The sequence below is a fragment of the Pogonomyrmex barbatus genome, unplaced genomic scaffold (genome assembly GCF_055798465.1).
Source record: "Pogonomyrmex barbatus isolate J1 unplaced genomic scaffold, ASM5579846v1 scaffold2, whole genome shotgun sequence".
Taxonomy (NCBI): domain Eukaryota; kingdom Metazoa; phylum Arthropoda; class Insecta; order Hymenoptera; family Formicidae; genus Pogonomyrmex; species Pogonomyrmex barbatus.
This window is the reverse complement of record NW_028297116.1, coordinates 22,684,810-22,709,909: the sequence shown is the minus strand read 5'-3', so window position 1 is coordinate 22,709,909 and position 25,100 is coordinate 22,684,810. Positions and strand designations below refer to the sequence as shown.

At 44.1% G+C, this 25,100-nt stretch overlaps 2 protein-coding genes across 3 annotated transcripts in view; one reads left to right on the top strand and one right to left on the bottom strand.

Moving 5' to 3' along the window:
- Nucleotides 1-25,100, bottom strand: part of LOC105430173 (uncharacterized) — a 36,622-nt gene that overhangs the window by 2,143 nt on the left and 9,379 nt on the right. Inside the window, 8 exon segments of the mRNA XM_089077094.1 lie at nucleotides 15-152; nucleotides 240-425; nucleotides 514-778; nucleotides 867-1,242; nucleotides 1,678-2,006; nucleotides 2,121-2,472; nucleotides 4,096-4,436; nucleotides 24,570-24,682. Coding sequence (XP_088933220.1) covers nucleotides 15-152; nucleotides 240-425; nucleotides 514-778; nucleotides 867-1,242; nucleotides 1,678-2,006; nucleotides 2,121-2,472; nucleotides 4,096-4,436; nucleotides 24,570-24,682 — 2,100 coding nt within the window.
- On the top strand, nucleotides 20,782-23,837 carry sud1 (Prolyl 3-hydroxylase sud1). Of its 2 annotated transcripts, none has more exons than XM_089077106.1 (2): nucleotides 20,782-20,875; nucleotides 20,976-23,837. In XM_089077106.1, exon 2 carries the CDS (start codon nucleotides 21,464-21,466, stop codon nucleotides 23,165-23,167), a length of 1,704 nt encoding a protein of 567 aa, XP_088933232.1. In that variant the 5' UTR covers nucleotides 20,782-20,875; nucleotides 20,976-21,463; the 3' UTR covers nucleotides 23,168-23,837. The 2 variants fall into 2 exon arrangements, with proteins under 2 accessions (XP_088933232.1, XP_088933231.1); XM_089077105.1 differs by lacking the exon at nucleotides 20,782-20,875 and having other exon boundaries at nucleotides 21,068-21,210; nucleotides 21,462-23,837.

Here is a 25,100-nt window from a genome sequence, read left to right as displayed (position 1 = left end):
ATATTTAAACATACCTCCTGCCATTGCGATTTCCTCAGTTTTTCTATTTGATCAAAAAGTTCATTAACTTGAACAACTTGTAGCATCACCATGTCCCAAAAACCAGCCAAATCCTCGTTTGTCGTTGGAAATTCTTCGCCCGGCACCTGATTCTAAAATATCAAGATATAAACCGTTAATTATAATCTAATGTTCCAAGTAAAAAAAAAGAGGTAATTATAGAAATGTAAAGAAATTACAATATTCTTTTGACATAATCCTTCAAACTGCTGCATTTTCTGCGAGGTTAATAATCGGGCCTTTCCTGCGGCAGATCGCAGCTTACCCGCTGCTTCTTCTGGCAGTGCAACAGTATCGCCGCCGGCTAATTCGGCTTCTGCAGACGCGGCCAATGACAGCAGTCTATCTGTCTCTTGTTTCAATAACTGAAAACGTGAAGAAAACACGTCTATGAATTCTTAACATTGACAATATGTCTTTCGAATAATATATATTCTTCTGTTCTTCAATTACCTTCATAAAGTAATGACCATCTTTTTCTTCGATCTTTTCCGCTTCTTGAGCCTGTTTCGCTATGTTCGTCGAGCTAGCGCTAGGTTCTAACACAGGTAATACTACTTTTGGCGCAGCTGGCTGCTGATCGGGTATGCTTTTGCTAGTAGTATCGCGCTGTGGTACGTCACCCTCTACGATTATCGGAATTCTTCTCATTACGCTTTTTTGTAAATTTGTAGTCGGGGGGCTCTTCTGCTCGGTTTTTCGCGTCACTGGTGTTACCCTGAAAATAGTAAAAATATTTTGTCGTCAAAGAAGCAAGATGAAATAAAACGGTTTCCATTTTATTTAGCTAAGGTATAAATCCTCACCTTTGTAGTGGCTTTATGACCTGTTCTGTACCGTCCGTGGGCTTTCTACTACTAACTACAGGGAGCTGCGCTCGAAACTCTGGGCGCAGATGTCGCAAGACAGGTAGATTTTTCAACGATTCCTCCGCGTTCGCATTGTCTGTCGAAATGTCATTGTTATTACTGGATTTATTGAAACTACTGTCACTGATGTTTATCTTAGCAGTGCTGCGTTTGAAGAAGAAACCCTGTGCTAGAGCACCTGGACCGTATAGACGCTCCACTCGCTGTTGAATGAAGGATTTCTCGCTACTTGATGAGGTGTTTATCACTTGACTCTCAACTTCCACTGATGAGCCGTTTAGAATACTGGTATCACTAAATGATGCACCTGAAACTACAAAACGAAAAAAATAAAGTAAAAAAAAATTAATCAGAAAATTTCTCAGAGAAAACATAATGAACCGAAGAAAATATATTAAGTGTATAGCAGAACTCACACACAGTACAAAAGAGACTAACGCACATGTATCTCTTACCACGAAAGACAACAATCGTTAAGTATTAACGGTGATGTCAAAACATAAATAGATACGAGTCAATGTAACATGACTCATAACTTAACGATAAATTAAATATTTTTAAAACTCGCTCTTTTAACACGAGTAAAAATTTCAAAATTTCTGACGATACTAAAATTACTTATCAATATTCAAAAAAAGAATTAGGTTTTAAATTTAACTATATAAAATAAATTATAAGAAAAAAAATGTAATAAAATTAAAGTCAACAGGAATATTGCTATTATTATTATTATTATTATTATTATTACCTTGTTTCGGCGAGGAGAAACCCATGGATTTATTCTGTTGACCGCAGGACATCATTGGGGATAATCCGGGGCTCCGTTTGTTGGCGGCAGTGCTCATTCTGATGGGGCTGAGCTCGGGAAAGGCCGCGTGTAAAGACACCGCCTTGTCGACTTCCGAGTAGCCTTGGCATGTCATACTAATCGAACTTCTACTCTCCATGTATGTCTCGATCTTGCACTCCTCCTTCACACCATTCGTAAATCCGTTTTGTCTCTCCATTGCTAATGGCGATATCGACTGGCTCTTAGGCGGATGTTGAGGCGTCGGAACGTTGAGATTCTCGTTGGATCTATCATTTTTTTTTTTTTTTCGAACATTTATTTTATTTCTTTTCTAATCGAGATTCGCGTACATTTCATGGCGGTGTAAAAAAAAAAAAAAAAAAACGACGCGGACGCCTTACCTGAAACCTGCAGGGCTCGTGTCCCTCGTGATCAGCCTCGTCCCGGGACTGCTGTCTCTCGAGCGAAATCCTTCCCTCAATTTACTGTCGTACCTGGTGATTCCCGAGTAGCCGCTTATGCTGCACGCTAGTCCCAAATAACTAGGCTTCTTCGCTGCCGTCAGCTGCTCCGGTTCCGGACTGCCGCGTTGAGCATTGCTGGCGTTCAGCTTCTTCTCATCGGGGGTGAGGTGCGACTTCTGCAGCGTCTCGCTGCTACCGTTCGCCAAGTTCTCGGGTGACGATATCGGCTCGCCGTTAGATAGATTCAGACTGTGCAGAGTCTTTTCGGACACGGAGTCCACAGTGTTCTCTGAAAGAGAAAATTCCGATCTAACACTCGCGGCAGCTTCTCGAGCTTTTTCTGGCTCCGATTTACGATTTCGCAAAGACGAAGACGTTTACAAAAGACGTAGAAACGCGAACGTCGTATCGCGCGATCAAATGAAATTTTACAATTCTGTAAAACCTGCTGTAAGCCTGCTTCGTAACAATGAGCCGGAGTTACGTAGATTAAATCTTTAAGTTTATCTGCTGGAATTCAGAAGCTCCTTCTATCGCGCTTCTATTTAGATTCAGGAAATTTCAATTCATTCCGTGCTTCTCATTAACCGTCTGCGAGCCAATTGCTCGGCCAGGATGAGACATTCACCTTCGAAAAGTGCGCTGCCGCCCACGCACTATGCACACGCCAGCTCGCGTTAAACGAATCTTATTCGCGACGTAGTCGCGACGCGACCTTATTTCCTGCACCGGGAAACCGGTGGAGCGGCTCGCTACGCCGAAACAACCGGAAATCCAGCTTGGTCACACTTCTCGAGCACGATCGACTGGTACAATTCGCGGAATCGAGACGAGCCCGCGACGAGTTCTCCGCGGCTGTCTAAATCGCCGCGACGGTCCTGGAACACTGAGCAGAGAGACTCTCTCGCGGGCAGACACTCCTCCGTCACCGCCTTCTTGGCAACGACGAGGAAAAGAAACGCGTTTGCACTTGGTGCAAACTCACCTACGATCTAAATCCGATCGGCATTTCGAGCGGGCAACAAGCGTCCACCGATCTATTCGAGAAAGTAACGGTGGAGGGATCGGCGACCTGATCGACCTTGAAGTCTCCAAAATTTGCATGGATCTCGAGGACGATGGACGCAAATTTGAGATCGTCGTAAAAGAGATAATTTAATTTTACTCGTGCGTAGTTCCTTCTTTCCGATCGAATTTTCCAATCCGCGACGCATAAATCAGAGTCAACAACCGATAATAATACTTATTTTTCGCAAAGAACTGAAGTAAAATATAACGTGATATTTTGCTGATTAAGTAAATAATATCGGAGTTGTTTAACATGCGGCTTTCAGCGTCAATTAAGTGTCCCGTTTTAAGATAATTGAAAGAACTGGTTTAAGAGATAAACTCTACGATATAATCCCACGTTCTTTCAGGCACACTTTTTTCTACGAAATGACTTCCTCGCTCGAGCGACGTGTCTAATCATTCTCGGCCCGACCGAGCTCTCGTAGGGAATTCTTTGCGAGATTTGATCTTCTTCTTCTGTTCTCGCCACAAAGTTCTCCCTAAATCAAAGAAATTAAATTATTCTTTCTAAAATATACCAACACTTGAGGAAAATAATCCATCCAAAAACACCTTTAGAACTTTCAGCTCTTGTCTTTCCGCGAAACCTTAATTAAACATTATTTACAAATCTAATTCTTAAATATCGTAAATTATGGACGTATCTCTTTCCTCTTGGACATTCTCAATGATAATTGAGACAATTTGAGAGGGACTAGCCGGCTTAAAAAAAAAAAATAAAAATAATTTATTCACGTATGCTTCTCAATAACAGCGCGACAATCGCCTTATCGGTTCTTATCAGTAACAACGCGTCTCGTAACCATAGAGATTACGTGTCTCTCAATGCGGGATAGCCAACCTGATCGGTCGGACGCGGAGCGATCGACGTCCAGGCTGCAGCTGCCGATGCTCTCCTGGCTGGTCATGTTGGGATGGTGCCTGATGGCGATCTGCGCCGGTGGTCGAGGATCGGGGTCCAGACGGTGATAGTTGAGAGGCTGCACGGCCAGGGAGAGCGGTCTATTTCGTCGATGCGAGCGGATGCCACCGGCTCCGGGTACCGACGACGTCACCGTCGCGGTACAGGAGTCGTCGACGTCCTCCAGACCCGCCACCTCGCCGCCGCCGCCGCCGCCGCCGCCGCCGCGTCGAGGCTGCTCGTTCGCACGCCGTTCCTCGTCCACGCGGTCCTCGTGCACACTGCACAAGTCCGGTTCTCATCCCATATGCTGACGTCACGCGTGTCCCAAGCGTTCTCGAGCGTTCTCGGTGCGGTTTTTTTATTTTTGATACACAGTGCGCGATCTCATTGGCGCATCGGTGACACTTCCAATTATTTTAGAAATGACGATTTCTCTGATCATTCTTTTCGCGGGATTTTTCGCGATTTTCAATCCGCCATAGCTGAAAGATTTGAAATGGAAATCCAACAACTACGAAGATTTAAAAATGGAAATCCAAAGGGAATAAGACGGATAAAGTTATCTCTTTTAATATTGAATATTGAATATATATATAAGATAAAAATTTTAACATTTGTCACATTGGCCCGATGTTAAAAATCAATCTTTTATCTAAATTCAATTTAAGAAAGAATTTTAATTTGTTCTCAACAAGAGGTACATTGAGTACGCTAAGTATGCCTGTTATCGATGCACTCTGCATAGCGATACTAAGAGAACCAGTTCGTAATTCTCCGGAGAATATCAAGTTCCAAGCGCGAGACTTTGACATAGATCGACTCGAGTTTGAAAACATCCAGAGAACGGACAAGTTCAGGAGAGTGACCTCGATTGATAACAAGGCGTGTTCTCGTTAAAAGGCCCGTCTTCCGGTGGCTCTTACCGGGTCCAAACCGAAACGAGTTGCATTTCTCCGTTTCTTTTGTGAATGTCACGTCTCGCCTCGAAGCAAGCGTGAAAGCGGCACGAATTAGCATTCGCATCCGCGATCACCGCGACTGCTTTTTTGCGCGTGACACTCGCGTAATGACAACCGATAAGTTACGGTCGCTCCAATCGCCTCTTTTAGTTTCGTGTATCACCGAGGGAGCTCGAGAACAGCTTGGACGGAAACTGGCGGCACCGCAATGAGTCCTGAACGGTGAACGTAGGGATCGCCGGTTTCTCAGCGGATCGGAGTATTCTGCATGTATAATATTACAGTCGAGAGGAGCGGAGGGAGGAGGGAGGGGAGGCGGGGGGGGGGGGGGATCCTGTCTCATGAGACTCGACAACGTAACGTTGATGTTGGGAATCTCGGAGACACGGGCAAAAATAGATTTTACGGCGTTCCTCACGGGCGAGAGCTTTCGGTTTTGTTCGCGAGAATCCCCTTGGAATTCTTTCACCGCAGCGCGCTGCATATCAACTGGCTGGATATTCTCTTCATTACCGATGTAACGAGAATAATTAGCGATATCGAATTCGCGTAGCGCATGACCGCCCGATAGGTGCTCACGGCGCTTTAATATCCATACGCGGAGAAAACTCTCCGAGTGGAGAGTTTTTTTTTTTTTTTTTCGCGACGCAATAATGGTCAGATTCATGACTTAACGAAGACAAACATCATACGTTACGCGCAGGCAGTCTCATTAATTTCACCGTGACTTTCGTGTATTTCGCTGCATAATAATATCGGGACAATGAATAAAGCGCCGGTTTTTATTACCGCGAGTCACGAAACACGCGGCAATGCCATATTTTTCCCATATTTTTCCCGACGTTACATTACGCGCACGAAACCTCCGCATATCGTAAATCGTAAAAAAAAAATATTTTTTTTAGGTCGATAAGAAATTATTAATGGTAAAAATTGACACCGGAAACATTACGCGATTATGAATTGAACGAGCACTATCCGGGTTGGGTTAAGGGACATTTCAGAAAACGGCGTGTCCCTAAATTTCGAGGACTATTGCGGAGCGGCCATCAGCTTCCGACAATTGATTCATTACATCATGGATGAGAGACTCGTGCAAGTAGCTCTGGCGCGCGAATTAAATCGTCGACAAATTGGCGCCGGTGTTAATTGCACGCGCTAATTGCGCGAGGAGTATCGGTCATTCGCCGCGAATCCCAATGGGAGTTATCGGTCCGTTCGCTTCAGCCGCTTCACTTTTTTTGCTTAAAAGACAAGCGTACTTAATCCCATTTTGAAGAGAGGCGAATGACGAGAGATTAGCAGAAGGTGCGACTGAAACGAATGCACCGCATCGCGGATCAGATCAAGCGGGTGCATACCGGATGCGATCAAACTGCATGCAATAAAATCGTTCTCACATCAGCGATTAAACTTTTTGCGCGACAGCCCCGTGACGTCTTGCGCAAAAAAAAAAAAAAACGAAACGTCCGTCGAAACGCACGTTTACTCGCTCATGTAATTGCGAAAGTGTAATGTACATAGAAACAGGGGAAGCTTCGTCGAGGTGACACAATATGAGAGGCAGCGTCTCGTTTCTCAAACCGTTTCTCACGCCGAAGTTACTTACAAACGTTTAGAATTGCATATTTTAATTACAATTTGGTTTGTAGCTGCACCAAAATTTTGTTTTAAAATGAACAAGTCGGAAATTCCGGTTGAAGTTATTCAAAATTGAGTTTAACAGGACATCTCGTTAATCCAACAATAAACCTCTGATTGATTTATACAGAAATTTGATGATTTCAATCGGAATTTCTTTTTCCGCTTAATCAAAAAACGGACTCCCCCCCGTTAATTTCTGCGTTTTTCAAATGTTACATGTCTTTTTTTTTAAGATATATGCCGTATAATGTACTTTCTAGTGCTTTCACTGCCACCGATGCAGTTCCCCGATCGAAAAAATGGGCATCGGGCTCCAGATTGCACTCGTGCGTGTAATGCATAACACGGCGGCCGTAACGGATTGGAGAAACGAGTCGCGCGTGTAGGTAAGGTTGCCCGGTGATTGTACAATGTTGTTTACGATGCGGAAATCGGCGCTGACATAATTGCTGAGTTTAACGGTTTAAAGTGCATCGGCGGGGTACAGGCGTGCGGCCAAGCAAGACTAAGGTGTGCAAGGTGAACGAATCATGCTCGATCGCCTGATGACGATGATAATGATGATGCTGATGTGTGTTCGCGTGCGTGGACGCGCACGTGGACCGACGGGGAATAAAATCGATGATTGTTGATTGTTGTTGGAAAATGTCAAAGTGTTATTATACACATGGACACGTAACAACGTAACGTAATTTCCCCCGTAGCTGAGTCTCCCGGAGAGAGAGAGAGAGAGACAGGAGGAACTTCGACGTTCTCCTAATAATGCGACATTTACCGCGCAGATATTCCAACCCTACCCTTGTGAATCTCGAATCCTGTTTCGCGAGTCCTGGATTCATCTCCGTGCATCGCAGAAGCTCGAAATCGCATCGTTGCTTCGCGCCGCTAATGAATCTCGGTGGGACTTATTCACGTTCTAATTGCTCACCGTGGAACGTATAATGGTCCCAATGGATGTTTGTACGTTATGCTAATGGAATATAAACCTATCGTTAATTACATATTAACGAAACACACATTAAATGTCAATTACATTAATATACATGTAATTATCCGCTCCGAATAAAACTGTCGTACACCAAAACAATAGCAACGTGTTATCTTCCATGAGGAAAAAAGAAAGACATGCAATCCAAAAAAAGTGTAACGCACGCAATATTAATGTCAGAACAATGGAGATCTGTTGTTAAAAGGTCTCGAGGACTCTTCTGTTAAAATTCCCAGGGAGATTTTGCAATCTTTCACTTCAAACGTCGCTCACTGCCTACCTTCGCCGCCAATGTTTCCAGAGGAGGAACTTGGAGACATTTTTTTTCGCGACTGGGTTCACCGTGTAGGTGCCGCTCTCGATTTTTAGGGGCATCCTTAGCCGCGAACGCGTCACTGCGGATTGCGCCCGATGCGCGTCGTCGACGACGTGCGGTCGCCGCGAGCCGATATATCGATCGCAAGATGATCTGCGAATGTCAAAGGGAATGATATTACACGCGCATCACTCTGGCTTGTAGTCCGAGCGGCGATAAGGGTCGTTAAAATGCGACTCCGAGCGTTATTATTTTGTCCTGCGCGTATTACTACTTATATACAATCTCCCCTTTCTAATCCCGTTGGTGTCAGCTAAACAAATAGAGAAATTGAAGTCTCCTTCGTAATTAAAAAAATTATTACCAGTATTTTTTAGTACTTATTAATATGCGCCCATAGGCACGTCATCTCGATTCATCTCGGCGGATGAAATTTCGCGAGCGGAGAGGATTTTATTCGCGGAGCAGTTTCACCAATCGGCGCCGAATTATTTATTTATTCCGATTGCGAAATAGGAAACGGGAGGATCGAGAGGAGCCAGATTACACCAGATGTGCTTGCGATTTTTCTCTTTTTCACGCAACCCTTTGTGACGCACGCTCGCGAGCACGTTTCTAGGATGACTAGTTGCCGCGGACTGGCATTCCCAATCTCGTCTCTGCTGCTGGGACTCTTTCGCTTTCTCTCTCGACGCATCCTCCTTTTCCTTCTCTCTCGCACTTTCTCGCCCGATCCCTCCGATTTCTCCCGCCATTCCACAGCCGGTCTCTTTATCTTTCCCCGAGTCGAGGGTATTTTTGGAACACTCAAAAAACCACGATGGCACACGGTGCCGCGTCTTTCCCCGCGTCTGTCCCTCCCGGCTTTCACTCTTCCTCTCTTTCTCTCTTTGCGCTCGGGCATTAACGCGTGAACAAATGTGGAAGGGCACACGAATTTAAAGGGGATCGCGAGTGCGTGTACACGTGCCCGGCACGCGCGCACGCGCGCACGCCTCAAATGCCGCTCGCGAGGAATCTTCGTTTTTATTCTCTCGACTTTCATGAAATTTGTCAAATTATTGAAACATCAAGACGGTTTATTTAGGCGCTTGCTTATAAAAAAAAGTTCGAAAATCAAATTACCCCGCAGATTTCTTAAGTTATTCAATGTGAGAAAGGGATAAAAGAAAATTATTTTTTCTTCTTGCTGAAACTATTTGTGTCACACGCGCGATGAAATGTTTAAACTTTGATGGAATGTGAAAACTTTGATGGAATGTCCGTTAAACGACGCAAGTAGACTCTCAATGATCGAAATAATGACGCGCCTCCGTCATTATAAGCGGGCTCGAGCAGCTTCGATTTTACATGCGGGCGAGCGGATAAGTGCCATGTAAGTCGTTGGAGAGCGCTAATAACTCCTTTTGGTCTCTGTCATCGTGGTCTTTTACGGATCGTTAATCCGTAAGCACTTTTACGGCTTGCGTAATAGTTCCTTCTTCGCGAGGTTGCCGGACATCTGTTTCCGAACTCGACCCGGTCGTAACAAAACGTGCATCACCGCACATGCGAACGACTATTATCCTTTGTTTGTATTTTTAATAATTTGACGCAACTTTACTTTTCAAACGAGAGTTCTCGGAAGAGAAATGAGAACGCTTTTCTGCGAACAATTTTCAAGAGACGCGAGCTTAATCTCTAATAAAAATTGAAATTTATGGCAGATGCCAAACTTTGAAATTTCAACAAGGATTCTTCGTTTACCAACGAGCTAGGTCAACTAGTTCAACAAGTTCGACTTCGAGACGTGTGTGGAAAAATTAAAATTTATGATCAATCCTCCTATAAATATGAAATATATTCACCGTAATAAAAATCACTCTCTCATGTGTTTAATTTGCATAGTGACGAAAGAGTTAAATAAATTCGAGATAAGACGGAAGCGAGGCGGAAGATTCCGTCCCTCCTCTCTTTACACCGTCCTGAAATATCATCGTTACGGAGAGCAACGAACGTCCGCGAGACGGAAATCTCCCATCTTCCGGATAATCCGCGCAAGGGTTTTTCTCTATCACCGTTCTATTTGCAGGCGCGCACCCGGTGAGATATATGGGCTCGACAATTGAAATCGACAAGATCCGGCATGTCGTCGAAAGGATCGGCGATCCGTTCTCGCCACAATGGATTCTCGGATTTCATTTACACCGGCATCGAGATGTCTCGGGATGTCAGCGACTTCTTATGCGCTAACGACCTGGCCGAACCCCCCCGAGAGACTCCCCCGTTCACGGAGGACCACCATAATTTCCGTGGACCCCACGGGTCATCGCGAACAAACGACGTCTGATCACGAAGATCACGTCGAGTGGAGAGAAGGAGAGAGAGCGCGTGTCGGGGGTCATTCTTTTCTCCCGCTGAGGATTTATTCCACGTAAAACATGAGCCCGAAATGCTGGTTTCGGCCAAACCCAAAGTTCACGCTATCAAACGAGAGAGTTCCTCGACCTGTGCCTCCTCCAACCGGTCCCTTTTCCTTTTCGTTATACGACGATGCTCGTCACGACGCTGGCCAAACGACCCTCGGTCACGAAGAGAGCGAGCCATCGATGGGAAACGAAAAACTTCGCGATCGATGATTTACGGTTGAGATTAAGATTCATTCGCGTATTAAGATTCATGAAAGTTCCCGATCGATCAATCTTCAGCAATGTCGGGAAACTACATATTACAAATGGTAATAGTGAGTTATAATGCTTTATAAGTCACTGATATAAGGTATCGTTGGCGCGGTATTAAAATTCACGAAAAAGTACACCGAGGACATAAATAAGATCTAAAGGTTGAAAGCATGACCAGGGCATGAAACGAGAGCTGCCGTCTGGGAATGCCGAGAGCGCAGCTATGAATTCAAGTGCGATATAGTGGTCGTATCGCGACGCGGAGACTCGACCTGGACGAATCTAACGAGGAATTTCACGCTCGAGGTGATATTTAAAAAAGTATGTCCAAATTACACCTCCTATTATATTAATAATATTCTAATAATTTATATAACGCAATTAAATATAAAGTTTATGAGAACAAATATTTTATGAAGGAGAACTTTCTCGAGAGAAAAAAATATTATTTTGGATAAATCTTGTATTTTGGATAAATCGCTGAAGATAGAACGCGATATCCAGTCCGAAAATGCGTATCGAGGAAATTGCGCGAAGAACGAGAATAAAAGTATCATGATCATGCACCTGGCCTTATCTCGGGACGGCGAGTCGATAGCTCGTGCACCAAGTTCGATAAGCTACCTGCGATTCGAGGGTCAATGAGACCTGTGCAGCTGTGGGAAATACGACGGTGCTGTTATGCAAATGACGCGTAATCGCGAGAGGATGAAGCACACTCGTTTCTCTTCCACAATCGTACAAAGAGACGCGTGCACGTACAACATTCTTATCTTATGCGTTCTTCGAAAGAGATTTTAAAATACTTCGTATGCCGATACATCCATTTCTTTCGACTGCATCTGTCTTTGCGCCCGAGGGCTCAAATCTGCTCGTTTCGCATATTTATACTCCTTTCGTTCCACTATCCATGTGTCTGCCATCGACGCGAACGATCGCATACACAGAAGTCAGGGGACGATTAGATCGTCAGCAGATCGATGCATTGCGTCGGCGAGCTAAGTAAACGTCATCCGTAATCATACAACGCTAATTAATCGATTTATATACGCGAATAGTGGTCGAAGGCAAACATGCAACGGGAGGCTCTGTTGCGTCTATCATGCGTGACCTAAATGCAAAATGCCATTTGTTCTTATGATTTCTCGTCTCGCCGCAGAGTGCATTGACACGAGATTTCCCATGCTCGAGACGAGGAAAACGTTTGCCTTTTAGGCTCGGCTTGCATCGTGAGAAAAATGGAATGAAATAAAAATTAAGATTGCACATTGCTCGTCTCGATTCACGGTAATCGTTAAATTAAAATATCTGAAAAAAATATACGACTTATTAAAATATTAATTTGCCGCTGACATGTGTAATTTTTCATGTTTTACGATTAAATCGAAAATATTCTCTCTCTCTCTCTCTCTCTCTCTCTCTCTCTCTCTCTCTCGGCATACATAGCATGCACAGGCAATTTATTACGTCATATGTCATCACTTTGATAATCACTCAGATCAAATATATTTATAAAAATTTTATCTGCATGTCGTGGTTGAGAGCGAGGAAGGCTCGCGAGGAATATTAAGTTACAAAATAAACGGTAAATTGCAGGAAGACCGACCTAAAATAGAGAGCCACTGTCGCGGCTAGACGGTTCAAATACCGGTATTAGAACCGTTTTCCCGGTTTGTCCATCCGACATGCAACACAGAAAATAAAGGTGCGCACGAACGGATTGCGGCTTGTGCGCAAGATTCGCCGAAGTGAGAGACAGTAAAAGTTCGGAATTGATAATCGACTATACATGTTAATTTTATTATTAGAAGCCGCGTTTCTATTTTATCACACAAGCTTCTGCGTACTCCTCGGCGAGATCTTTGTGGCTTCGCCACCCAACGGAAGAGGAATTCCTCCTCGCTTTCTGAAAATCATCGGACGAGCGTCGCCGGTATTCAGGGGTAAGTGACACCGGGTGAACTCTCCCGCGTCTATATATAAACGAAAATAAACCAGAATGACATTTGAACTGTACTCTCACTGTCGCCCCTCCTTGCCGCGACAGGCCGAAAGAGAAATGAGGAGGAGACGGACGAGGAGGGACCGGGACGTCGCGACAAACGTCTGAGAAAAATTGTGTCAGCTAAATCAGGAGGCGCCTCTCTTTGAGTGGTAGGCTTTTCCATCTTCTCGCTCGTATCAGTCTTCTTTTCAATTAACCGCTAATTCCCTCCGTACTACGTGTTGAAGATCCGAAAATTAGGAAGACTAAGTATGTCTAAAAATCCTGAAAAGACGATATCGATGATTCGCCAAGTCTATAACATGAATTATAGTCTTATTGCGTAGTTCCAACTTTAATCGAATGGTATCGCGGAAGTAACTATACAAATGGCTTATCCGGCTGACGTGTACTGTTGCGTTGAAAATAGCTATGAACGAGATAGAAGGGAAGAATGACTATGTATTCAGTCGTGAATTCACAAAATCTGAAATTTGGCAAGACGCAATCATCGAATTATAATAATTGCTACCGTAATGATTTCAAGTTTGATTCGACAGAATAATCAGATTCACGCGTACAGACACGTTAGGGGGCGATCATTGTACGTTGATCTTTATGTTCTCATAGTCGCCGTTATGCAAACTACGATATCATAAATGCATGCCGCCAGAGATCCGCCATTGTCCAAACGCTTAATTGTCCACTCGCCCATAAAAACATTCTTCGCGATATCATCGACATTGTCGCTGCAGGAAGTAAGAGGTACGAGAGCTCGCAACGTGCGCGCGACGTATGTCGCGAAAGGAAGACCTGCCTGCATACCGGATGATAAAAAAAAGAGAGAAACCTCGGTCAAAGTACGTTGAGCGTTGCGGCAGCCGATCGCCGTTGCCTCGCTTCGCTCCCGAAGAGCTACCAAGATCGAAATTTGACGTACGATGATGTATGGTAAGCGCATGGCGCAACTTTACCGCTTTAACTGCACGTCATTAATCTCCCATGTGGCTTTAATTAAAGGCCCTGGATACGCGTTAAGCTAATGACCAGTTACGCGTGTAAATGCCGTACAGCCGCGAGAGAGAATACACCTCGCATCCCTCCGCGTTACCGTTTTATGTTTTACGTACGTATGGATTTCAATACGATTCGGCTCCGAGGCAATCGGGAGTCCTTTTTAACGAGTCCTTGTGCCTGTTAAATTGAGCGTGGGTTTTGCCGGGCCGGTAACTAACACAGAGACAATAAAGAATCGCTTCGGCTTCTGTATTTTAAGCCACCGCGTTGATTGCGCCAAGCAAACGTCTGAACGGAGGAGCCATCCCGCCTTTCCGGTTCTGATCCCGGTCTGGAATCGTGTCAAGGCCCTGCTCTCCCTCTCCGGGAAAGGTTTAATTTTTTTAAAATGTCCTTAGCTACCAGTCAGCGTTACGTTATGGGAGGGAATAAAAAATAAATTATACATCGGGCGCGCGCGCGCGCGCGCGCGCACGCTCTCCGCGCTTTTATTCATGCGACGTATGAATAAAAATGAGCCCGAATTGAAGTCGCGAGCGCGCTAAGCGGCGCGGCGCTGACGAAAATGCATTCCGACGTTGTTGAATCACAATGAGCCTCGGCAATTATTCGCGATGTCGAAAGCCTCGCGGAGAAGCGAAGCGGAGTTTGTCGTGCAAACGTTTCGCCGAACAATCCGGGACGAGACGCCCGCACTTTATTCGATGCATTTATGGAAAGCCAGGGAGAAACGGCTAAAAGGCGCCGTGAACTCATCCGGCCGTTTTCTCCTCACGTGACACTCGTAAAAAATTCATATACATCTACGTCTTCTCTTTATGGGTAGTTTCTGATGGCACAAAATGTCATGATCACGCGCGTGCAACGCGTGTTACGCTCTACATCTTCGGTCACCGAGCGGTGTTTTTGTTGCGGATGTATGACGTGAGAATAGGCGAGTGCGTGAAATTGCGTGCATCTGTGTCATTCTATGGAATGCCGTGCCGTATATATGTATATATATATATATATATATATGCCGCGTGCAATCGTGATCGTGTGCATATTAGTGTCATTCTATCGAGACGAGGAAACATCAGACTCGAGCAAGAAGTTAGTGCATAATTTTTTTTTTTATGTGACATGCTGATTTTCGTATCTCGTATCGTATGCTGTGTGATAACGATGTAAAGTCATAAAAAATTTTTAATATCACCGCGACAATGAGTGTTCATAAAGTTCCATTTAGCGTGACGCTTTCCACGCGCGGAACGCAAATATGAGCCGCAGTATTCGCGTCCGATATCTTGCGGTCGCAATTTCCGTGCGAGGCGAATCGCTTCCGTCTCGAACGATCACATTCGAGAAGAAAGAATAATACAACGGCGTCCCGATGCGAATGCATTGTCGTGTGCTTTCTATCTCTTCATCGAGGGGGGGGGGAGGGGGGGGGGGAGGAAAGGAGGGAACCGGATTTCCGAAAAAGGGAAAGCGAGTCGCGGGACGCAGGTTGCCTGTGCGTGCCTCGCAGCACGCCCGCTCGCACGCGCGCACGCACGCACGCGCGCACGCACGCACGCACGCACGCACGCACACCCACGCGAATAAACGATAAATTACGTGAGGAGGCGGACCTCGCGACAGAACGTAGAGGGGCCACCATAAAAGAACCTGTTACGTTCCAGATTATTAGGCTCGAGCGCATGTAAAATCAGCTGCATTATGAGCGAGAAGGATATTCTTCTCCCCTTCCTCCCCGAGACGAGATGTCGACGCGATTACAATCGCGAGCTTGGTAGGAAATAAACGCAAACAGGGTCACCGGGGTAATCCTCGACGCGGTTAATGACATCTCCGTTACACAATAAATAAGTACAGGTTTACGAGCCTGTTGTGACTGCCTTTAAGAGCACGTTATGTCCTACATAGTGTAGAGTCGATTACAGTATACTCTCGATATAAATACGATAATATCTTTCCCCAAAAATGTTCGTCTAGCGTCGTCTGATGTCTGCTGCGACCAATCTTGTGGAATATTCAAAATAAAGACAACAGCACATTCCTTTTCCTTTTAATACTGGCATCATCCCGTTATCCTTTGCTCAGCAAGTGCAATCTTGTCAAAAAGAAGAAAAAAAAATGATGATTTTCTCTCTCTCTCTCTCTCTCTCTCTCTCTCTCTCTCTCTCCTCGAGTGCAAAATTTCGTTTGAGTCTGTTACTTGCCTCCAGAAAAAGGCCGAAGCGTTTTACCGAGTACCGTGCGGTTCTTTATTCCTGTTTATCGATCGGCGGCAGAACCGGTACGCGTACCGTATTGTACGGTGTTTCGTGTAAAACGGCAACAAAGAGCGCGAGGGGAGCTCGTATGGTAGTTTCGCGTCGGCCGACGCTATTGTAATTACGAGATGCAGCGTAAGAATGGCTTTCCGCGTGGAATAAGGTGCCGCGAGTTCTAACGATCGGGCATCACGAGGCGATGAAGACAACAATATCCGACTACAGAGGCGTGACGAGATCGTATTTAGCACATGTCCGGAGTAAAAATAGAAGGCGAATGGCATCTACCATCGCTCGAACGCACGCTCTTTAATGAGGCTGCGCGAGATACTCGCATAGTTTTGGCACTCTTACGACGGATAAGAGCACCCTCGTATTTGAGCTTTGTTTTGTAATCCGAGTCCAAATCGCGCCAGCTGATATTCGGTTTTGCTTTAATCTCATATACGTAATGTAACGCGACAACGCGGAATATTACGATATCGGCCACACGGCCAACGAGAAATTATGCGGCAATCACCTCGTTGCAGGTTGCAACGTGGCAGCTGCGTCACGTCGCGTTTTACCGCGACTGTGCCAGCATTATACGAGGCATTATACGAGAATTACTTCGCGAGGGATGAGAACGAAGATGGAAAAATTTGCGATTTGCGTCCTATGTAATAGGACGCCGATGATAAATATTCGCCAATTGGAAGTCAGAGGTGCTGCCATAATCGTAATGCTGTAATATCCCGGAGAGGGATATAAGCATCGCGAGCTGGGGAATTGCGAGGGAAAGGCAGATAACAGACTTCTTCCGTGCACAAGCAAAGAAATAAACAAATGATTCTCATACATCTTCGGTATAAATGTCCGTCTACTCGGCTATCGATCGCCGATCTTCCCGCTCGTTCGAGTACTCCCTTCGAGTTATTATCGCCATTGAAAAGCTGTGATTTTACCTCGCTGCACCATCGCCCCGGGAAACAAAGTCGAGGATCACTCTCTCTCCGTAAAGATCCGCCCGCGGAAACAATGACGATGTAAAGAGCGGGCGCGTGCGAGGACCGACCACCCGGGGAATCTCTCTCGACGGGCGCGCGCACACGCCGCACTCGAAAGCACTCTACTGACGAGCGGACGATGCCATAAGCGAATCGAATGCTGCGGCAAGCTGCCGCTGCGGAGATGAGGGAGGGAAATGCGACCGACACGATTTTAACACGTTGCACGTTGCACCGGTCGTGCCGGTCGTCGTCGACCAGCTGTGTTCCTCTGACCAGATGTCCACTTTCCTTAATGTAAAATATACAGCTAACAATATGAGATACACATGATGAACTATTGTATTTTACTTTACGTTAGCGCATAAGAAAACTAATCAAATAATGTAACGAATGTATCGGCGATGTCAGTAAACGAACATTAAAATTTATGTCTAAATCACAATTGTTCTATGTAGTTTAATCTTTTTGGTTCGAAAGAGATGTGATAACTGGACCGTCTTGGATTGTCGTATAAATAAATCTTCTGAAAAGTTAAGTAATTTTCGCAATTATCGAGATTAAAATTATAAGTTATCATAAATTTCGAAAAACGCGCAACTTTTAAAATTTTACCAATAGATGTTTGTAAAGCTTACTAAAATCTATACGGTGTTTAGCGTATGCGAGTCTCGGGCTCTTAGACACTACCGTTATTGCTTTATTAAAGCTCGTACGTCATTGATCAAACGCTCTCACAATCTCCGAGTGATCTCACGACCTCGCTGCCAGCAGGTGCTAGCGAGAAATATAGAGTGTATCGGAAAAAGAATCGAGAAATATTTCACTCCTTCCAATTCAATCCTTTTCTGCGATCAAAATATAAATAACGCGCGTAAATTCACGCTTGAATTAATATTGGCGCTAATTGCCCCTCTTACAAATTGAACATATTTATAAATTTTGGAAAAAAATGTAAATTTTTTTTCATTCTTTTTGAATTTTTCATCGGAAATCGAAGATTATTTCATAACATGCACGAAGATAGAGTAAAATGGGTTACGCATATGCGCGGGTCGGCATGTCGTGTTTTTTTTTTTTTTTCCCGCACAAGACTCGCATAACGGTTTACGCATGCGGCCGCATTAATCGGCGTACGTCGAACTTCGACTACAACGCTTTAATGACGCGATTGACAGTTTAGCGATTGAAGTGGCGCAGTCGTTAAACTCGACACCCTCCGGAGGTATCCTATCGGCGAGCGGAGAAGATCCGGAGGAGAAAGAATAATGATCCATCTCGTCGCGGGAGAGATGCATCGATTCCATCCTATCGTACATTCTTTTTCCGAACGATCCATCGATCGCTTTAAAGTGCCTTATACCGCCGACTTGCGTGACTTCAACTCACGCTCGGAGTAAAAGATCGTTGACGCGGAAATTTATACGAGGTGCTCGAAAAATAACGTTCTCTCGAAATCGAAAAACGGAGCAGGTGAAAGATGTGCAATCCTCTTCAGAAATTTAATTAATCAATTCTATAGAAAAAAACTAAAGAGTAGAAAAAAATTAATCTTTAGTATTAAAATTAAGCAATTTATGGAAAGGAAGTCAGTTAACTTGAGAGGTTTTCTCACAGCTGATCGGCTTATCGATAATCGAGATATCTTCGCGAGAGATAATCCGCGTGGATTTTCACGTCCGTCGGAATGAAACTTACGACTCGCGAGAAATAAACATCAATTATCCTGGGATTTAGAGCGGACTATAAGAAAAACGGCATCACCGGCGACGCACGTGACTGCACTTGCTGATCGATAACAGTCGTACAATTTACGACTTGAATATCACGGTATGTAAAATCCACGCGACACGGCGAGAAACGCACCTAGGCTAGGTTGGTCCGTCTTCGCGGACGAATGAAACCGACGCGAGTCGGTTTCAAAATTCGAAGGCCCGTTCTCGCCGCGATCGCGTCGTAGGACGTGAGGAAGGTGTCGGCTCAAGGCCGGCACGAGCACGAGATTATCTCCGAGCCCCGAGATAGAATCAACGTGGGATCTGAATTAACGTGGGATCCGTTTGTCCGCCTCGCTCCTGGACGGCCGAACGTTCGAACTCCCCGCGTGAACATGAGTCGCCGATCGATGACTTGCGTTCGGCTGTGACGTTAGATATATGTTCACGTCGCGCGAATGACGGACGAATGTGGCCGGGGTGCTCCGAACGAGTACGCCCCGACGATGACGTGGATGTACGAAGGTATAGCGTTCAATCGACTGATGACTGACCTAATCCGGCGACGTCGATTTTCCTCGATTGGAAATTAAAATATCCTTCTGATTCACCAGTCGCATCGGCCGCCCATTACGACCACGATGAAATAAACACACCTGCTCGAGTCGGATACAAGGAACGATGGAACCACGGACAATTCTCTCACACACACACACACACACACACACACACACACACACTCCAATCAAATCTGAGACAGGACGACTGCGAGTCTTCGAGAATCGAGAAGGAAATATTTCTATCGCGTATATACTGATCGCGTTTATTACGCATTTTTATCTTTCGAGTACTCTAGTAAGCGCAGCCAATTCCAAAATGTACAAACAGGAGAGATTACAATACCTACGAGATCCTCAAAATATTCCTCAGGACAGGCCGGCGTGGACATGAGCCGACGATGATCCTGACGGCGAACCTACTCGCGACGCAAACGAAAGGACACTGGGAAGCCCCCGGCGGGAGCCTCGGGCCCCGGGCCCCGCGTGTCCTGAGACGCGTGTTTACCTGCTGCTCCGGAAGGACCCCACCCTTCGCAAGGAGCAGGATACGAGGCGCACAGGCAACGTGCCACGCAGACACGAAAAGGCGACCGGATCGCGCCTCAACGGGGGAAGGACATCGGCGAGGGGGGAGAGGGACCGCGGTCGGGACTTGTCACGCGAAATGCAATATTTACTCACGGTATGCGCGCGTTCTCCGGGTCTCAGGCTCCAGGATGGCTTCCGGCCGGACGGCTTCTCCCGGGGACGATCCTCCGCGAGACGTCACGCGCCCGTCGTGTCGCGACGCACCACGCACGATCCACTCGGCGCTCCGATCACGCAACGATCCCGGGCCCCGCGAGTCTCTTCTCTCCACGCGACCACGCAACGGCACCCGTCAAACGTGACACGCGTCCGCCATGTTGCCTAGGTGACGCCGGCGCCATCCGACGACGCGACGGCGAAGCGGCGGCCGCGCCAATTTCAAATGCACCGACACGACGTACTTATGTACCCTGTATCTGCGGTTCTACTGCGACGTTACATTTTCTGATGTAAAATGCTATAATTAGGGAGGACATAGGAGAAAAATAAACGGTACAGAAAAATCAATAGCAAGGTAAAAGTTTAGTGTCGATACGCTCACTGTAGAGTTTTACTTGTGTCAGTTTTATTTTTTAAAACAAGTCTCATTCAAAATTCTTAAAAAGCCGACTAACATCTGTGTCTATCAATGTGTCAATGTAGATTAACTTTAATCTAGGTTTAATTTATTTTCGTCTTTTTTTAATTCAAAAAAATTAAAAAGAGATAACGAAATTAAATAAAACCGATGTTAAAATTAATTTGTATTGAAGCAGAAACACGACACGAAAGGGATGAAAATTTTCGAAGCGTTTAATAATTAACAAAATCAATGATTGTTAAATGATTATTGATGAAAATGCAAGAATCTGTGATTTCTACAGGGCGTTTATCACGAGTGCTACATTCCTGCCGCCTTCAGCTGGCTGAAACGAAGAACGGACATTTTTCGAAAGGTTAGTAGGAAGTAGGAAGTCGTCCGAGGTCGTTGGATCGTGGCTGCTGTTGCGATTGTTTACGCGCGAGAGAGAAAACGGATCGGTTGATTTTCATAATTTGCGTGGTACATAGAATCCGGTAAAATTATCGCCACTGGCCAGTAATGACAATCGTTACGGATGACACTTGCGATTAACAGCTTTCTTCTCTTACTGTTTGTAAAGCACACGTGTTACGACTGGGACTATCACGTGGATTGTACGCAGTGGGCCAACCGATTGGGAGAATTTTTTTGAAGCTACACTGTCACATCGCGAGATCAGACACCAGAAAATTATCCGTCATTCTGGAGACTTGGCTGACGAATCCTTTCGACGAACGCGGAAAAGAGGTTAAGTTAAGTTACGACTGACCCGTGCGTTCGGAAATTTTGAATCATTTGTTGCGACCTTCCAAGCGGTAAGAAATGAAAAACTGGTAATGTTTTCGATATCGATACATTCAATTCTAATAGATTCTTTTTCGGGATTTTTTGATTAAGGAAATCGACGAAATGTGAAGAAAAAAGCTTCGTGTTACAGTAATTTTAATTCATTTAATTCCTGCCAATTTATAATTTGTGCATAGTTTAGTTGAGAAATTGTATATTAAGCGAAGAAGGATTTGTAGATTTGAGATTTCTAAATTAGTTTAACAAAAACACTGGACAGATATGGCGGATCAAAATTTGTTTTCGGGGCACATACACAGTATGGAATTTCAAGAAGAGTTCCAAAAGTACTGGCATTCCCAAAGTGATTTCAAGGGTACCAATCTGGAAGTCATATCGAAACCTTTTAAAGTCTGCAGGATATCAAATTTCTTGAGGGATGAGAAATTTATAGAGAATTTAAAGAGAGAATTGGAACATCATAATCATATACGTAAAGTTCACGATCTTTATCAGTTTGAGAGAACCGAGGATCTGTTCTATGCCAATGATCAATGCATCCAAAGATTGAACAGATCTTTTCGAGACGATTTGACATCATGGATGAAGCGTAATACAGACATTGAACTGAATAAAAAAGTCTCGATGTCGAGTGCCCGTTACTTCAATACAGATTACTTGTTGTGTCACGACGACAACATGGATGATAGAAGAATCGCGTATATATTATATCTGACTGATGATTGGTCAGAGGCAGATGGTGGTGCCTTAGATCTTTTTGACACGGACGAAGAAGGCTCGCCTAGAAAAGTAGTGAAGTCATTAATCCCGAAATTTAACTCTTTCCTATTTTTTGAAGTGGCAAACAATTCCTACCATCAAGTGGCCGAGGTATTGACAGACAAAAAATGCAGATGGTCGATCAACGGTTGGTTTCACGGACCGTTAAAAAAGGATTTCCATAAGTCGCCAAGATGCGAACCAGCCAAGACTTTTGTGCAACCAAACTCTACCGAAGTGAAATTGCTCTCTTGGATTTCCGACGATTATTTAGAGCCTAGCATAATGGAGCAGATTCAGGAAGAGGTTGAGATGTCCTCTTATACATTTCTTAAAGGTTTCTTGAAGGAATCGATATATCAACAAATCGCAAATGATTTAACGTCGAAGGATATCAGCTGGCGAATGATCGGTCCAGCGGATATACGTCACTACGAGATAGCCGATGAACAGACTTTACCGAAAGTATTGAAAGATTTCTGTGATTTATTCAAGTCTATTTCCTTCTTTCGATTGTTAAAGGAATATACAGGACTCGACTTGGTACCTGAAGAAGATAAGAAACCTAAGATGACGCTAGAGTTACAGAGATGGTCGACGGGTTGCTACACATTGTTATACAATAGATCGTTATTGAAAGATACGCTAGACGAGCCAGTAAAGGCTGACCAATCTGACGTGAGCATCGGTGACGCTGCATCGCGAGCATCAACCTCCAAATTGAACATAAATGAAACGCATCAAGAATTGAAAAGGAAGCGACTTGACGATCCTCCTTCCCCAAAAGGAAGTTCGCCTAATAAAAAAAAAGTAGCCAAACATCTTGACGGTCAATCAGATGGTATGCATTCTTCGAGTAACTACGAATACGACGAGGATAAAGCTTCCTTGTCTCCGGATGAATTGTCTCGCAGTGGTACACCAATCAGTGATAATGAAGATGAATCTGCCAATAAGGATGACGAGCTTCTGCTCGACGTGATAATACAGTTTCATGCTCAAGACGTCAAAGGTACGCCAAAGACAGAAGACACGATAGACTTTGTGGATTCTGATGAGCAGGAAGGTATTTTAATCCAGATTCCATCACGAGATAATCATCTCTCTCTAGTCTATAGGTCATCCATGATATGTCGTCTTCAACGATACCTGAATCATTTCTATGATGGTTACTCTTACACTTTTATATGTACATATTACGAGTAGTCATGTCTGATATAAAGTTTTTTGTTTCTAAGTCTAAATTAGCTTTACTGAAAGAAATTATAAAAGAAAGAAAAGAAAAAGAAAAAGTATTGTAAAGTATAACTGTTGGTTTTGTTGCGATCAACCAATGTTACATTTTCTCGAATCAAGATGAGCAATGTTCTTCTTTGCGAATGAAATATTTTTTTTCATTAAAACTATAATATTTGTAATAATTTTAATAAATTTACCAATATTCGTTCCTCGCGAGCGAGAGTCTATTTTTTTCGCAAGTTTTTGTTAAAGAAAAGCGTGAAAACCACACGCACGTATAAATTTTATGAAAGCTGCTGATTTAAGCGATTGACAGTATCTTGAATGAAAATATACAAACACAAAGGATATTAATACAAACAAATAAATTCGATAAGAAATTAGATATATCTAAAATTAGATATACGTTAAGAAACACTTCTTACAGAGATAATCTATACGTTACGAAAGCTATTTTAATTATGTATGAAATTGGTTTGTTAATAAAAATTAAAAGAGAAAAAATTGTGAATTATGTATGATGAATCGTATTTTTAGTGCACTTAAAGTGCACTTTAAATATTCTCAGATTTTATTTTGCAAACGAGTTGAATACAATATCTGTATCTGAATAAATTTATTGTTATGTAAGAGTGAATACTTGATTGTTTTCTCTGATAAAAATCATGTTGAATGCGTTAATCATATAACGTTTGAAAAAATTTTTATGAAAACTGCTGACAGAAGATTTATATCAATTTAATCGTCATGAGAATAAATATTACTTGCAATGTTTAAATTTCGATATACAGAAATATTCCAATCTTTAAAAAATAATTCGTATTCTTGAAAAAAATTTTTTCTATAGATCTCACGTTCACAGTGAATGATTTACATGCTTAAGTTGTGAGAATTGTTGCGGTGATTTTGCTAAGGTAAAGATCAAGATCACAATGCAGGAAACATACAGTTATTTATTGGATGCGGTATTATATACATGGCACAAAAGAAAATCCTCCGCTTTACAACAAACGTTTTCAGGATTCATGCAATCGTGAAGCTGATGCGAAGTTCAGCAGGGAAATTGCGCTAACGGGATGCTCGAGAGAAAAGTCTCCAGCGGTAGATTCGTATTTGAACATTGCCTTCCGCAGCATCCGGAAACTTTTCTTCCGTTCACCCTCGGAGTTTGTGAAACACGCGCGTTAAGTAGAAGAGGTTGGACATGGCAATTCACGTGCGTTACGAGGAAACGATGCGCACGCTTCGCATCTTCTACAGGAATTGGCGCGATTCTGTGCTGGTGACGCGAAGTTTCTCGGGTCGAGCTGTGGTTGCGGGGGTGGACGAGAAAGAAAGAAGAAAGATCGAGAGAAGAGTGAAGGCTTACGCTGTGCGGACGTTCCGGTGGTTACACTCAGTTTCGACTTCCTGCACTTGAATCCTGGGTCGCGGCAGATTTTGCTGTCCTGCGTCATTCCTAGTGGGAGTCTTCGTCGTGACCTGACACGTGATAAAACCCGTTTTAATGTCACCAACCGCGATGACGCGGCAGGATTATAACTTAGCGCGAACCCGAACGACTTAAGAGCGCATTAAGGAGGATTTAGTCACCCATCAAATTAAATAGGAAGTTTATCCGTCTCGGATTTTTTTCTCGTACCGTCTTCTATTTCAAGCGATTCACGCCGGAAGCTATTAATGGGCGCGCCTTCGATGCAGTTCCGTTCCGGGTGACCTGGTGATCGGGCAATTCTTTAAGGGATCGTAAATTCGTTCGTTTGATTGATCGTTGCTTAACTACCGCAATAAAAAGATTGAACGATTGAACGTCGAGCTTCAAGTTTGCCCTATTTCTTTCGCGTGTTCCTCGAGCCATACTTGAGCCTAATGAAGCGTGTTCTTTGAGATTATTATAAAA

Excerpts from the sequence above, each read along its gene's own strand:
- sud1 (XM_089077106.1), top strand. The coding sequence starts at position 21,464 with ATGGCGGATCAAAATTTGTTTTCGGGGCACATACACAGTATGGAATTT.